Source organism: Acomys russatus, chromosome 25, assembly GCF_903995435.1.
Source record: "Acomys russatus chromosome 25, mAcoRus1.1, whole genome shotgun sequence".
In the NCBI taxonomy this organism is placed as follows: domain Eukaryota; kingdom Metazoa; phylum Chordata; class Mammalia; order Rodentia; family Muridae; genus Acomys; species Acomys russatus.
In genome coordinates this window covers 11,869,115-11,884,251 of record NC_067161.1, presented here as the reverse complement: position 1 = coordinate 11,884,251, position 15,137 = coordinate 11,869,115, and the positions used below count along the sequence as shown (strand labels likewise).

Genomic DNA, 15,137 nt, shown 5'->3' with positions numbered 1-15,137 from the left:
ACAGAGACACCTTGTCTCGAAAAACAAAACAAAGAAAGAAATTAAAACAAATAATAAAACGAAAATGGTAAACCAATAAACAATAAAAATGCAAGAAGTTCATTCAACAAGGCAGCCACTGCCAGCTTCTATGCTGGGAACGCCTTCTGTTTCCTCTCCGGGTCGCAGACGCCGGTACTCAGAGTAAAGCTGTCTCCCAGCGCGCAGGCTGATGGCGTCAAAGTAGTTGCGGCTGGTGATGTCATCACAACGTGCCTTGAAGTACAGCAAACGCGTTAGCTGCTTCACGCGGCGAAAGGCTGCTGAGCTTGGAGGGATCCGCTGCCCTGGGACATGGCGGAGACTGCGGCGGGAGTGTGCCGCTTCAAAGCCAAGTAAGTCCTGGGCAGAGGCGCTGACGGCGAGGGGAAAAGGGGAGGAACCCGGAAAGAGAACCAAGAGTTTGATGATACGAGGCGCTCGTGAGTCCTGTGCTCAGTCCCCAGGCTGTGAACAGCTGCTGTTTAGTACTAGGATAGGAACAGGCTCCTTTATCTGCAGTGTCTAGTTTGCAGGTAAATACTTTTCATCCCTCTCTAGCAAGGGCTGGAGAGAAGCCTCAGAGCTGCCAGCATCTTTGTTGATGGGTTAACTGGGAGTAGAGCATTAGAGGCTGGGTTTATCTTGATGGGCAGACTTCCAGGGAGTGGATTTAGGGGATTGGGAGGCGGTGCATTGGGATGTGGGAAGACCAGCCCAGCAGCCCACATACAGGGTAGAGGCAGATGAGCTGTTACAGGGCCTGGCCCTGGAGTGAGGGTCCTTTGATGTTGACCATTAAGAAAGAAAGATAGGCTGGGCTGTGGTGGGGCACCCCTTTAATCCTAGCCTGAGGCAGGTGGGTCTATGAGTTCGAGGCCAGCCTGGTCTACAGAGCGAGTTCCAGGACAGCCAAGGCTATACAGAGAGTTCCTATCTTTGTTTTTGTTTTTTGTTTTCGTTTTGTTTTGAGACAGTTTCTCTGTGTAGCCTTGGCTTCACTGTGTAGCAATCGATCCACCGGTTTCTGCCTCCTAAGTGCTGGGATTAAAGGCATGTGCTACCCCACCACCCACCAAGAGTTCCTGTCTTGAAAAAAAACAAAAAAAGAAAAGAAGCAGAGGCAGGTGGATCACTGTGAGTTTGAGGCCAGCCTGGTATACAAAGCAAGTCCAGGACAGCCAAGGCTACACAGAGAGACCCTGTCTTGAAAAACAAAAACAACAACAACAACAAAAAAACTTAAAAAAGGAAGGAAGGAAGAAAAGCAGAGGTCCTTCTGGTCAAGGTCACAGAAGCATGTGTGGGAAGGGAAAGCTTTAAGCAGTGCAGTGACAGTCATCGCTTCAAAAAGGCACTAGACAGCAAAGATGAGAGAGTATGCAGGGAACCCAGCAAGGATACTGGAATGGCCACCTCCTCACGCCCCAGGAAACTGCAGTGGGTTGGCTTGGACCACAACAGTATAGAGAGTAAGAAAGAGGACAGCATTAGTCAGATCCCAGAAATGACAGCTAGGCAGGGAAATAGCCAAATGAGGCTGAGGAGGAAGGCTTGGTGGCGCAGTAGCATGCTGGACTTCACTGGTGAAGCCTGTGAGAGTATCTTACCTTTTCCTGGCCTCCCTCAGCTAGCAGGGAGCCCTAAAAACCTCTCTTCTGAAGCCTGGGCTGCTGTTGGGCTGCCTTTACCTGATTCAGGCCCACCTCCTCAAGAGCCACACAGGCATGCTCACTTACTAACTAGCTCTGGGACTCAGCCTCTCTGTACTGTGAAGCATCCTCCTGCCCTTCTGCCCCTGGGTTCCTGCTGCTGCCCAGGCTGTCTGCAAGATCAAGGATTTGGCTCATCTCTAGGATAGCACTGGGTACTGGGGCAAAGGAGTTAGGTGATCACTCACTCAGTGTCTTGTTCTCTTTTCAGCTATGCTGTCGAGCGAAAGATTGAACCTTTCTACAAGGGTGGGAAAGCACAGGTAACTATCCCCAGGGCCAGTGAGGGGTGGAAAGGTTGGGAGTACTGAGTGGTTCTTGGCTAAGACCCTTTCATCCCCAGCTGGACCAGTCTGGCCATTACCTCTTTTGTGTCTGTGGTACCAAAGTCAACATCCTAGATGTGGCCTCAGGGGCTTTGCTACGGAGCCTGGAGCAGGTGAGGACAGGCTGGGGCAGGTGTGAGGGGCTTGAGGGGAGGGCAGCACGTTCTTATGGTATCTGTATTCTCACTCTTCCCTTAGGAGGACCAAGAGGACATTACGACCTTTGACCTCAGTCCCGATGAAGAAGTATGACGGGTGGGTGGTGGGTGAGGTCTGGTGCCTCCCTCCCTTCCACGCTGAGTTGGCAAATAGGCCTTATCCGCCAGCCGTACTATCCCACACCCTCCCCCAGGTACTGGTAACAGCCAGCCGGGCCCTGCTGCTGGCTCAGTGGGCCTGGCGAGAAGGCACTGTCACTCGCCTGTGGAAGGCAATCCACACAGCTCCCGTGGCTTCCATGGCTTTTGATGCCACCTCTACACTGTTAGCCACAGGTAGGAAGGACCCCAGCCAGATGCGTATGCCGGAGGGCACAGGGACAAGGATTTTGTACACTCTTAACCTCAAACACATTGCCACAGGTGGCTGTGATGGGGCCATACGTGTCTGGGACGTTGTGCAACGTTATGGTACACACCACTTTGGAGGCTCGCCTGGTGTTGTGCAGTGAGTGGGGTGGTGAAAGGAGGGTGGGCAGAGGCATCCCCCTCCCCCAGCCCCCTGGGAGTACAGCTCATTTTGAATCTACCTGCTTTCAGTTTGGTGGCCTTCCATCCAGACCCCACCCGCCTGCTGCTCTTCTCCTCAGCCGTGGACACGTCTATCCGCGTGTGGTCACTACAGGACCGCTCATGTCTGGCTGTACTGACTGCACACTACAGTGCTGTCACGTCCCTGTCCTTTAGCGAGGATGGCCACACTATGCTGAGGTCAGTGGCTGGCCACACAGGGCTTGGGTGGAAGGGTGGGGTGCCAAGGCTGAGCTGGGAACCCAGGGAGCTATTTCTCCTCAGCTCTGGCCGTGACAAGATCTGCATAGTTTGGGACCTTCAGAGTTATCAGACCACGAAGACGGTTCCGGTGTTTGAGGTATGGGCCCCTGCAGGCCAGGGCTGGTGAATGGGGCAGAGATGAGAGGCATGACTTGTTAGGCTCTGATCCTGTCCGTCCACAGAGCACGGAAGCCGCTGTGCTGTTGCCTGAGGAGCCGGCACCTGCACTAGGGGTGAAGAACTCGGGTCTACACTTCTTAACAGCTGGTGACCAAGGTGTGTGGCACCGGCCACACGTGAACCAGGGGTCTGGGTGAAGCCTGTGGACCTCATTCCCCCAACACCCCTTTGTCCTCCTACAGGGATCCTCCGTGTGTGGGAGGCAGCTTCTGGGCAGTGTGTATACACCCAGCCACAAATGCCAGGCCTAGGGCAGGAGCTGACCCATTGTACCCTGGCCCGGACTGCTGGCCTGCTCCTCACTGTCACTGCTGATCACAACCTGCTCCTCTATGAGGCATGTTCCTTACAGTTGCAGAAACAGGTGAGCACTTGTTCCTGCCTATTGCAGGCCTCGGGCTTTCTGTCACCTTCCATACAGGCCCTCACTCATGCCCTTCCTGCCTCCCACAGTTTGCTGGCTACAGCGAGGAGGTGCTGGATGTCCGGTTCCTTGGGCCCAATGACTCCCACATTGTTGTGGCTTCTAACAGCCCTTGCCTGAAAGTGTTTGAGCTGCAGACTTTGGCCTGTCAGATTCTCCACGGTCACACAGGTAGGTCAAGCCCTCTGACATCCCTCGCGCCTTAGCCATACTTCATCTCTGACCACCGCTCTTCACCTCTCCCCCAGACATTGTCCTGGCCCTGGATGTGTTCCGAAAGGGGTGGCTCTTTGCCAGCTGTGCCAAGGTGAGACCCCATAAGATATGAAGGCAGCGGGCCGGGTGTGGTGCACACGCCTTTAATCCCAGCACTCAGGGGAGGCAGAGGCGGGTGGATTGCTGTGAGTTCAAGGTCGCCTGGTCTAAAGAGTTGAGCTTCCAGGACAGCCAGCGCTACACAGAGACACCTTATCTTGAAAAACCAAAAAAAAAAAAAAAAGATATGAAGGTAACAGGCCTCCCAGGTGAAAACTGAGTCAACAGACCCACGAGTGCCCATCTCTCTCCCACCCCTCCTCCCTGCAGGACCAGAACATCCGCATCTGGAGGATGAACAAGGCGGGCCAAGTGGCCTGTGTAGCCCAGGGCTCTGGACACACACACAGCGTGGGCACCATCTGCTGTTCGAGGTAGTAGATCAGGACTGGACCCAGGTCTATCCAAGGAGGTAGAGGCCCCAGGCATTGGGTTCTAGCACAGGGTAGAGAAGGAATGTGCTGGTTTGGCCACTCTATGCGGCTTTAAGCAAAGATGTGGGACAGAGAAAAAGTAGAGGGAGACTCAGATGCTCTGGCAGATTTCTTGGAAGTGGCCTTGGGAGGTGGACAGTATGGGAAGGACACGGAGCTCGGCTCTGCTGGAGAAGGTGACCCATCATTGATCCTAGGGTTGGAATCAGTTGCTGGGCACTGAGGGTCGATGGTGCAAGCAGAGGCATTTGGAGGTGTTGTAGGCCAGCCTGCAGGCCAAGATGATCCCTCTGGTCATGGTGCAGAAGCTCAGAGCCTGCGGCACTCCTGACAGTGTCCTTTGGCTTGAGCCGTGTCTCCCTCTTTCTTGTTGGCTACAGACTCAAAGAATCTTTCCTGGTGACAGGCAGTCAGGACTGCACTGTGAAGCTATGGCCCCTCCCTGAAGCCCTGTTGTCCAAGAACGCAGCTTTGGACGGTGGCCCCGTGCTTCTCCAGGCTCAGACTACACAGCGCTGCCATGACAAAGTAGTGACAGTTGGCCTCCGGGACGGGGTGCGGCTGAGCCCTTGCTCAAATGGTTGTCTTAAGTCTTGTCACCTGCTTTCACCACTAGGACATCAACACTGTGGCTGTTTCCCCCAACGACAAGCTGTTAGCGACAGGCTCACAGGACCGCACGGCTAAGCTCTGGGCCTTGCCTCAGTGCCAACTGTTAGGTGTTTTCTCGGGCCACCGACGTGGCCTCTGGAATGTCCAGTTCTCACCCATGGACCAAGTGCTGGCCACAGCCTCTGCTGATGGTACCATCAAGCTCTGGGCACTGCAGGACTTCAGTTGTCTGAAGGTAGGTATCTCCTCTAGTGCCATCCCCTCTCCAGTAACATCTCATGCCCATAGGACGTGGCTCACTCTATCACTTCCCTGTAGACATTTGAGGGACATGATGCGTCTGTGCTGAAGGTGGCCTTTGTAAGCCGTGGCTCACAGCTGCTGTCTAGGTGAGCGGGCTAGGAGAGATCTGGGGGGCGTGCCTGGTGAGGGACATGCCCCTGCACTGAGTCCTTCCGTTCTCAACCAAAGCGGCTCTGACGGGCTCCTGAAGCTGTGGACCATTAAGAGCAATGAGTGCGTGCGGACACTGGACGCCCACGAGGACAAGATCTGGGGGCTGCACTGCAGCCGAGAGGATGCTCATGCTATCACTGGTGGCAGCGACTCCAGAATCATTCTCTGGAAGGTTGTGAATGCTTAGGGGTGGGATGTGGCAGGGCAAGGGACAGCACTGGGCCTTGTCTGACCCTGATATGATCCCAGGATGTGACAGAGGCTGAGCAGGCAGAAGAGCAAGCCAAGCAGGAAGAGCAGGTGATCAAGTAAGTCTGGGCTCAGGAGAACCCGCTGCATTCTAGCAGCAGCAGCAGCAGTCCTTACCTGTCCTAGCAGTACCAGCTCCCGCATCCCTTGCCTGTCCCAGCAGTACCAGCTCCCGCATCCCTTGCCTGTCCCAGCAGTACCAGCTCCTGCATCCCTTGCCTGTCCCAGCAGTACCAGCTCCCGCATCCCTTGCCTGTCCTAGCAGTACCAGCTCCCGCATCCCTTGCCTGTCCCAGCAGTACCAGCTCCCGCATCCCTTGCCTGTCCCAGCAGTACCAGCTCCTGCATCTAGTCAGTAGTAGCAGCCCCTGTACATTCCCTGCTATGCAGCTTAGCAGACAGGTTAAGGCAGGGCTCACACTTGGGGCACTCTGAGTGACCATGTCCTTACCTCTGTCCCACCAGGCAGCAAGAACTGGACAACCTGCTCCATGAGAAGCGCTATCTCCGGGCTCTAGGCCTTGCCATCTCCCTGGACCGTCCCCACACGGTGCTGACTGTTATCCAGGGTCAGTGCTTAGGCCAGGAGGAGGCTGGGATTGGGGGGAGGCTGGGATTGGGGGAGGCTGGGATTGGGGGGAGGCTCCAGCATTACTCAACCTCTCCTCAAGCTCAGACTTCCTCCCACAGCCATCCGGAGGGACCCTGATGCCTGTGAGAAGCTGGAAGCCACTGTGCTCCGACTGCGACGAGACCAAAAAGGTGTGGGCAGGCTGGAAGGGACCAGCCTGGGGAGGGGGCTGGCCCAGTGGGCAGAATGAGGTGGAATGGCCCAACCAGCAGGGTGACCACCCCTGTTACCTACAGAGGCCCTGCTGCGCTTCTGTGTCACGTGGAACACCAATTCCAGACATTGCCACGAAGCCCAGGCCGTGCTTGGTGTGCTGCTGCGGCATGAGACCCCTGAGGAACTGCTGGCCTACGAGGGTGTGCGGGGTGCGCTGGAGGCCCTGCTGCCCTACACTGGTACGTGACGTGGCCCCTGGTCCAGGGAAGCACCTAGCGGGTGGGTTCCCAGACAACCCCCCCAGGCCCAGCCCAGCCCCAACCTCTTCTGTCTTCCTCTAGAGCGACACTTTCAGCGGCTTGGCCGGACACTACAAGCAGCCACCTTCTTGGACTTCCTGTGGCACAACATGAAGCTGTCCCCACTCCCTGCTGCTCCCCCAGCCCTGTGAGGCATATAAAAGTTGTACTTTTCTATCTCGGCTTCTCGTATGACTCTGATCAATTTCCTCCAAAATCTTTGGCCACACTTGGCTGACAGATTTCAGCTCTAGAAGTTCAAGCCCACCCCCCCCCCTACCCACCCCCGTCCCACCCACCACCCACCCCCATCCCAGCCTGAAGCCACTCAGGGCACAGTAAGATTAGGTGAAGTCAATCCAGTTTTATTTAGAGGAAATAGCACGTTGCTGCCACCCGACCCTGCCAGCCGTACAGCCCCACCCTCAACCCACTCCCTTGGCAGGTCTGGACCCCTCTCTGCAGGGCCACACAAATATTTCTTCAAGGGGGAGCCTGGGTCCCTTGGTCCTGTCGCAGTGCTCTGCGGGTGACGGAGCAGCATCGCCTCTGGATGGCACTCATACAGGGGCGAGTTGGTACCACAGGGGCAGCAATCCTGTCCTCGGCCACTTTGCCTTCCTCACCGCTGTCCAGGAGCCCTGGCCTGCCCAGGAGGGAGCCCAGGCCTTCGGGCTGCAACAGTACCGCAGGGAACAGGCCAACCCGGCCATGGTACCTGCAAGAAACGCAGGGCCTGGTTAAGAATTTACCCAACATACACACACAAAGAATTTACCCAACACTGTGTTCCCCTCCTGCCAGGCAGGACCTGCCACTGCTCCACCACACAGGCATACAGATACACACACACACACACACACACACACTATACCTGCACAGCCACCAGCCACGGTCTGAGGTTTCCAGCACGTGCACACGTGCCCCTGAGGGCACAGAGAGCTCATCGGTGCAACTGCCCTCATAGCCCTGGGTAGCACAGAACTGCCTCCCTAGAATACATATTGGGGGATCACTATAGGACTGTGAGGTCAGTGTCCTGACCTTTCTCTGGGCTCGCCTCTAGGCCCCCTGGCCTGCTCTGGAACCCACTTGGGCACCCATATGATAATGACCCACTCTCACCTCCCTCCTGGGCTTGGGTCTCAGCCTTGCTACAGGGCCCATTCAGAGTGGTAAGCTTGTGTCAGGGATGGGCTCATACCAGTGCCTTGCAAAGTCAGGCCTGACTTCTGGCCTTGGCCTGGGGCTTCATCCTCCAGGTAGGGAGCTGGGAACCAGGCTATCTGTTGCTCCTTGTTCTCCACCAGCCACCAGCCTGTCGAAGAGGCCAGGAAAGGGCTCAAGTGCCAAGGTCCACACCCACCGTGATCAGAGCGCCCAGCTTGGTTTTGGGTTTTGGTTCAAGTCAGAGTTTCTCTGTGTAGCCCTGGCTGTCCTGGACTCACTGTGTAGACCAGGCTGGCCTCGAACTCACAGAGATCCACCTGCCTCTGCCTCCTCCCAAGTGCTGGGATTAAAGGCGTGCGCCACCACGCCCAGGTTCTTAATGCTGTGGCTCTACCTGAAGGATGCCGTAGTAATACGTCCAGAATTTCTTGAGCCTGAGTGTGGAAAGGCCTGTCTCTAGTGTCACGGGTGTGGAAAGGCTGCAAACAGTGCATGCTCTGAGCCTCCAGGCTGTGAATGGCGAGGCTGCCTGTAGGTTGGGATAATGGCTCCTCTGGTGTGGGCAGGATCACCAGGCTGGGCAGGGAAGCCATCATATGTGAGAAATAAGGAGGAAAGATGGGACTATCCCTTTCCTCACATATATGTAGGTCAGCCCAGCCCATCAGCCCTTCCAACACGTGCATGAGCTGGGAGTAAGGGGAAGATTAGTCACCTGCCAGGAGGCAGCCCTGGCTCCAGATCCAGAGGCTTGGGGGCAAAGAAGTCACTGAGTGCCCAGCTCCTCAGTATGTGCTCTGAGGTTGCCAGCAGTGCCCGTACATAGGTGTCCAGCAGCCGCAAACGGACCAGACCTCGGCCAGTGTGCCCCCGACGTGTCAGCAGTGGAGCATCTGCCCGGGTATCAAAGCACACACTGTGGGACCCCACTCACCCATACTTGTTTGCCTTCCTGTCCCCTCGACCCCTGTAGGCCTCACCAGGAAGTTTGGGAAGAACTCTTTCAGATCTCCGTAGCAGGCCCGCCTCCACTGGGAAGGTTTTCTTAAGGATCTTCTGCTGGGAAAAGCGTGTGTCAGTCTCTGAAAGTGGAGCCAACCCCCAAGGAAAGGAAGGGTCCCTGCAAGAGCCCCTACAGGCAGAAAGGGAGGCCATGTATCTAGAGGCCTCTGGATTGGGGGAGATTCCTTGTTAAGTAAAGGTCCAGTGTTGCTTACCTGGAGCTGCCTAAACTCATCCCAGCTCCTGCGAACAAAGGTGTCACTGTTGTCTGACCAGCACACGGAGAAGGCAAATGTCTGTGAGGAAAAGGTCAAGGCACCATACCACCTCTTTCAGACTTTGCTAACTACCCTTCTTCCTCTTTGGAGACTATCTGGGCAGGAGTAAGGGACTGGGGTGTATGGTCCTACCTGGAGTCGCTCCATCTGCACCAGGGCTACAGCATGGCCTGCTACTGGGTGTCTTGGATTTGCCATGGTTGTGGATGGCTTCCCACAAAGTGCTTGAAAGGGTTTCTGAGCATCCGGAAGAAGTGAAGTGGAATTCCCCGACACTGCCCTAAGCGGAGGGAGTCCCTACGGAGCTAACACCCTCCTGGAAATGTTTCAGTTTCCTGGTTCTTCAAGCACAAAATCTAAGGTTCATCATAGGAAGACTGGGCTGGGGGAGGAGCAAGCCAGGGCAGGTGGAGGGGAGAAAATGAAGTCCTTTGTGCAGCACTGTTCTGAAACAGACACCAAGGGGCTGGGATTGCTACCTGGGGCTTCTCTCCTTGCCTAGTCAAGGGAAGAAAGGAGGAAAGGAGTTCCACTATCAAAGTGCCGCCTCAACCTCACCTGGCCCCACTGCCTCTTCCTTGCCCTGCCGTGACCTCCTGCCAGGGTGTGCCTAACAGTTCGATCTTTGTATTTGCCTGTGGGGCTCTGTGCTGTTCTTTGGAATCAACTACCTCACATCTAGGTCCTTTTCTTTTTGTTTGGTTGTTGCTGTAGTTGTTTGTTTCTCTGTGTAGCCTTGGCTGTCCTGGACTCACTTTGTAGACCAGGCTGGCCTGCCTCCCTGAATGCTGGGATTCAGCCAGGCTTTTTGTTTGTTTGTTTGTTTGTTTGTTTTTTAAGACAGGGTCCTGCTAAATCGCCAAAGCTAGCTTTAAACTTGAGACATTCCTGCTTCAGGCTCCTGAGCAGCTAAGTCTCAGATCAGTGTCACTAGTGTCATTAGGTCATGAAACCGCTTTCCTTGGCCAAGCCTTGACACTACCTGTAACAACCGGTTCCTACACACTAGCTTTTTCAGAAGAGGGCAGCTGGAAAAGGGGTGAGTACCTACCACTAGGGACCTAGAGGAATTTCAAGCCCCTCTGACAGCTTCTCTACCCCTCCAACCCTAGGAGCTCTCCGCTTATACTCACAGCTGCCACCACCTCTCACTTAGATGCACAAGAGGAGCCCCAACTCTGGCTAGTCCTCCCTGTCTCTTACGAATCCACTCTCACAAAATAGGAGAAATCTTGCTAAATAGAATGGGATCAGATCAGGATAGCTTTGTCCCAAATTGCCCAACATCTCTGTTTTTAGAAAGAAAGAAAAAAAAAAAAAAAAAGTAGGCCCTTGCCAGACCCTGGGTCTGGTGCTTCTGCAAAATGCCAAGAGCTGATTCCTCATCCTACAGGCCGGTGCCGTGCCTGAGGGTCTCCAACTTAGGTGTGCTTTTTCCCACATGATATGCACAGCTTTCACCAGTTTTGTAAATAAATTTTATTCTGGTGATTGGGTTTTTCCCATTTTCACCACTGGGTAAAGGCTAAAGAGACAGGCTTGTTCCTTGTTCTGCTCAGAGCCGGAAACAGCACTTGGAGCCCAGTAGTCACTGTACAAATATTTGCAGAATGAGTGAATGAATACACGGGGAAGGAATTCTTCCTGTGGTGGCGCAGGCTTTTAAATCAAGCACTTGACATCGTGGTGGTGGCAAAGATTCAGGAATTCAACATCTTCTTCACTTGGCTACATACAGAGTTCGAAGTTACCCAACTTGTTTAAAAAAAAAAAAATTCCTGTAATAATATAAATGTATATGGCAACAAACAAACAAACAAACAAACAAACAAAAAACCCTGAGGCTGCCGCTTAAGTAGGCATAATAATACTTTATCCAGACTATAGGTTGGGGACGCACCCGCAGGGTTTACTCCGCGAGGGAAAAGGGGTGTACAGTAACTAGGGCGCAGGTCGCCCCTGGCCACTGAGGCTGCCCGGTCTCTGTGAGGCCACGTCCCGTCGCACGTTGCCAAGGCACCCAGAAGCGTGTAGGTGGGCACGTCGGAAGTCGGAATGGCCTAAAACTTGGCCCCTGGTAAGGGTCTGAGCCAAGCGATGGGGGTGACGCGAGAAGCATCTCGGACCTCGTCTCAGCCCGAGTTCTCAGCACAGCCGCAGCGCGCCTTCCACAACACACTACACTTCTGGAGGAAGGCGGAGCCCCACCATGGACCACGCGCGTCCGGCTCGCGACGGGCGACCAGGCGCAGGAGGACCACCGGAGCCCGAGCCCCAGCCACCTATGCCGCCTCGGCCGGGGCCTCCCGCTCCGCTTCCCCCCATACCGAGGCCTCCCACCCCGCCGCGCCCGGGGCCGCCGCCTCGGCCCCCGGCCCCGCCCCGCCGCCAGGCCCCGCCTCCCGCCCCGGCGTGAGCCCAGCCCCGGGCAGCCTTTCCCGCGCGGTGGCCGTGGTGTGCGCGCTTGCTCGGTCGGCCTCCGGGACGCCCTCTCCGCCCCGCTGTTGGTACGCCGGTAAGATGGCGGCGCCCGGCGAGCCCCCGGGCTTCTCTCGCGGCAATCTCTTTTCCTTCCTGCCGGGCGGCGCGCGCTCCGAGACCACCGACGACCTGGTGACTGACGCGCGGGGCCGCGGCGCACGGCATAGAGAAGACGCCGACGCCGCCTCTGCCGCGGCTCCGGAGCCACAAGGTTTGGAGCACGGGAAGCGGCCGTGCCGGGCCTGCGTGGACTTCAAGTCGTGGATGCGGACCCAGCAGAAGGTGCAGATGCCCCTCTTGGCCGCCGGGTCCCGATCCCCCACCCACCCCCCGCCCCACATCTGGTTTCCGGGTGCCCGTTCCGGCCTCCCCAGGCTCCAAGCCCTCAGGGTTGGCTATGCCCGAACATGTCCACCCCCTCCCTCACCCACACACACCGTTAGGCTGGGACTTTGAGCTTTCAGCCTTCTGGCTGGCCCGATCGATTTAGTCGGCTGCCAGCTGAGAAAGGGAGCGTTCTTGTTTCCTTTATTATTAGTATTTTTGCTGAGCCTGGGAATCCGAGCCCAAGGCCTCTGGCGTTCAACGCAAGCAATCTGCCACTGGGTTGGAATGTCATGGGCTTCTTCTTCTGGTTGGGTAAGAACGAACTGACACGCAGTCGGCCTACTTCTGCAGCGGGGCATGAAGTTTAGGGAGGACTGTCCACCGGATCGGGAGGAATTGGGTCGCCACACCTGGGCTTTCCTCCACACGCTGGCCGCCTATTACCCGGACATGCCTACCCCACAACAGCAGAAGGATATGGCCCAGTTCATACATATATTTTCCAAGTTTTACCCCTGCGAGGAGTGTGCGGAAGACATAAGGAAGAGGTAAGTTGTAACTGAAGGAGGCTGATGTCATGGAATGGGGGGGAGGGGAAGGGCTAGAAAAATAGAATTGGAAGAGACAGGTTGCTAGGAGGGATCATCACCAAAAGGGACGTCCGATCATTAATCTTAAACCTTTTAGGAAGGGCTTCCTGGCCACTTCTTGACTTATTCTTCATGGGCAGATTGGCTAAGACTCCACATTCCCTAATTTCCCTAAACATGGCAATGAGCCGGGCCTGGTGGCGCACACCTTTAATCCCAGCAGAGGCAGGTGGATCTCTGTGAGTTGAAAGCCAGCCTGGTCTACAGAACGAGTCTAGGACAGTCAGGACGGTGACACAGAGAAACCCTTTAAAAAAAAAAAAAAAAAAAAGGCAGGGGGTAGGGGGAAATGAAATAAATTAGCATCACTCTCAAAGGTCTAACCTGCTCTCCATAGGTATTTCTAGGTTGGACCTGCGGGGCAGTTGCAGTTAGGAATGAGGGGGAATCTTTTGCTGAACTGGCTCCTGGTGCTAATGAGAAACAGTCCCAGTGCCTGGCCCCACCTGTGTATACTCTGCCCCGGGGCTAGAGACCTTGGGGTGAGACTCCCCAGTTGTTACAAGGTTGTAAAATGCCTGCTTTAGTTTATCTTGCTCTAGGCTCTTGCCATTAGGTGAGAGTGTGAGCGGCCCTGGGAGTCAGTCCAAGCCCAGGAAACTCTTGGTGGTCCCAGTCCCTGGGACCATGGAGGCATCTCCGAGTTTAGTTCTTAGCAGTGCCCCAGCTCCCTGCCCCCAAGCACCGGCAAGGACTGGCGCCCCACACCTCCTTATATTCTTCCTTTGCTTCTCTCACAAAGGATAGGCAGAAACCAGCCAGACACAAGCACTCGCGCATCCTTCAGCCAGTGGCTGTGCCGCCTGCACAACGAGGTGAATCGGAAACTGGGCAAGCCTGACTTTGACTGCTCAAGAGTAGATGAGCGATGGCGTGACGGCTGGAAGGATGGCTCCTGTGACTAGAAGATTGTCGGCAGAGCATGTGGGGGCCATCTATGCAGGATCGATGGGCAACCTGCCTAGAGAGGGACAGCCCATTGATTAAAATGCATCTGAGCCAAAGCTTGTTTTTCGGTGGTTGGGGAGGGGGTCCCTAGAACACTGGCCATGGGAACTCTATGCACAGGATTAAGAAGAGGAGGTGCCCAATACAGACATTTTGGTGGCGTCCTCAGCTAAGGGCCCCATGGGACTGAAAGTGAGAGGTAGGAGTCCCGTGTCTTTATTTTTATTTTATTATTAATTTTTTGGTTTTTCGAGACATAGAGATCCACCTGCCTCTGCCTCCCGAGTGCTGGGATTAAAGGCTTACACCACCAGCGCCCGGCTGAGTCACGTGTCTTTGTGTCTTTATAATGTAGCCTCTTGCCCTTTGTACACTTGGGACATAATTGTCCCGTAGCAAGATAGGCTAGCCCATTGCCTTCCTGTTGCACAGCTGGGATGCCTACAGAGCTGTGACCCTAGCAACTCTGTGGCCATTTCAGAATTGAAGCGTGGTACTGAGCTAGGTATCCTGTATCTGGTCCCAGCTCTAGTAGGGTTTTTCACTTAGGGTGTACCCATCATGGTGCCCACTGTCTGCTTGGCATGTGGTCTTCTTCAGATATGACGGGCATTTCAGCAGAAGATCCTGGAAACAGCTGCCTTAGAGTCTGAGGCCAAAATAAAATGAAGTGACTTTGGGCCTGGTTTCTTTGTGCTTTTTGTACTGTGGCCTGGTTTTGCTATCCTGTGATTGATTGATTGATTGATTGATTGATTGACTTCTTAAGACAGGCTTTCTCTGTGTAGCCTTGGCTGTCCTGGAGCTCCACCTACCTCTGCCTCCTGAGTGCTAGGATTAGTGTGTACCACCACACCCAGCTAGTGGGTCCTCTTGTCTGAAGTAAATTCTGGCAGAAGTCACTATGGAGCAGCTGGCGTGACCTGGGCCTCCAATAGTGCATCCCCACCTAAGGAGGTCCTTAGGTACGCTGGCTTCGGTAGAGAATACTCAGAGGAGTCCAATGGCAAAAAGAGGAGACAGGAGCAGGCAGCAAAGAAGGTGCCCCTTTATCAGGAGCGCTCTCTGTTGAGGCTCAATGCAGCCATGCCATGGGACCAAGGACTCCCTGTTAAAGCTGTGGTCGCCTCAAGACATACTGCCTGTACGGCTGGCTGGCTTTGTGCCTTTCCCACCTCACTCTCCCTTGTCCTGGCTTCCCTGAAGTCTGCACACCACACACACACACACACACACACACACACACACACACGCCTCTAACATTTTAAGAGCATTGGCTGCTCTTCCAGCACCCATATAGTAACTCAACCATCTTGTAACTCTAGTCCCATGGGATCCAATACCCTCTGCCCTCCATGGGCACCAGGTACAAAAGCCCATACAGAAATACATGCAGGCAAAATACTCAAAACATTTATTTGTTGTGTCATCTGCCAGTCTTACTTTCCCACCCCTCAAATATATATAAGCCAGGCAT

The 15,137-nt window shown here is 55.0% G+C and overlaps 3 protein-coding genes across 4 annotated transcripts; 2 read left to right on the top strand and 1 right to left on the bottom strand.

Annotated features, from left to right (window-relative positions):
• Positions 1-231: 231 nt before the first annotated feature.
• Positions 232-6,987, top strand: Tbl3 (transducin beta like 3). Its single transcript, XM_051167861.1, has 22 exons — positions 232-374; positions 1,942-1,993; positions 2,074-2,169; positions 2,255-2,302; positions 2,409-2,550; positions 2,638-2,722; positions 2,815-2,985; positions 3,070-3,145; positions 3,231-3,324; positions 3,411-3,592; positions 3,682-3,823; positions 3,901-3,959; positions 4,238-4,341; positions 4,782-4,929; positions 5,018-5,248; positions 5,332-5,402; positions 5,485-5,641; positions 5,719-5,777; positions 6,184-6,287; positions 6,409-6,480; positions 6,586-6,744; positions 6,847-6,987. Exons 1-22 carry the CDS (start codon positions 334-336, stop codon positions 6,954-6,956), a joined length of 2,403 nt encoding a protein of 800 aa, XP_051023818.1. The 5' UTR covers positions 232-333; the 3' UTR covers positions 6,957-6,987.
• Positions 6,988-7,162: 175 nt separating this feature from the next.
• Positions 7,163-9,633, bottom strand: Noxo1 (NADPH oxidase organizer 1). The gene is made up of 8 exons (XM_051167662.1): positions 9,387-9,633; positions 9,192-9,272; positions 8,955-9,030; positions 8,690-8,867; positions 8,369-8,550; positions 8,009-8,122; positions 7,679-7,796; positions 7,163-7,522 (listed from the first exon to the last, which is right to left on the bottom strand). The coding sequence occupies exons 1-8, from the start codon at positions 9,450-9,452 to the stop codon at positions 7,288-7,290; spliced, it is 1,050 nt and encodes a 349-aa protein (XP_051023619.1). The 5' UTR covers positions 9,453-9,633; the 3' UTR covers positions 7,163-7,287.
• Positions 9,634-11,678: 2,045 nt separating this feature from the next.
• Positions 11,679-13,737, top strand: Gfer (growth factor, augmenter of liver regeneration). 2 transcript variants are annotated; one of them, XM_051167842.1, is made up of 3 exons: positions 11,679-12,017; positions 12,414-12,610; positions 13,460-13,660. In XM_051167842.1, exons 1-3 carry the CDS (start codon positions 11,775-11,777, stop codon positions 13,551-13,553), a joined length of 534 nt encoding a protein of 177 aa, XP_051023799.1. In that variant the 5' UTR covers positions 11,679-11,774; the 3' UTR covers positions 13,554-13,660. The 2 variants fall into 2 exon arrangements, with proteins under 2 accessions (XP_051023799.1, XP_051023798.1); XM_051167841.1 differs by having other exon boundaries at positions 11,688-12,017; positions 13,455-13,737.
• Positions 13,738-15,137: the final 1,400 nt, after the last annotated feature.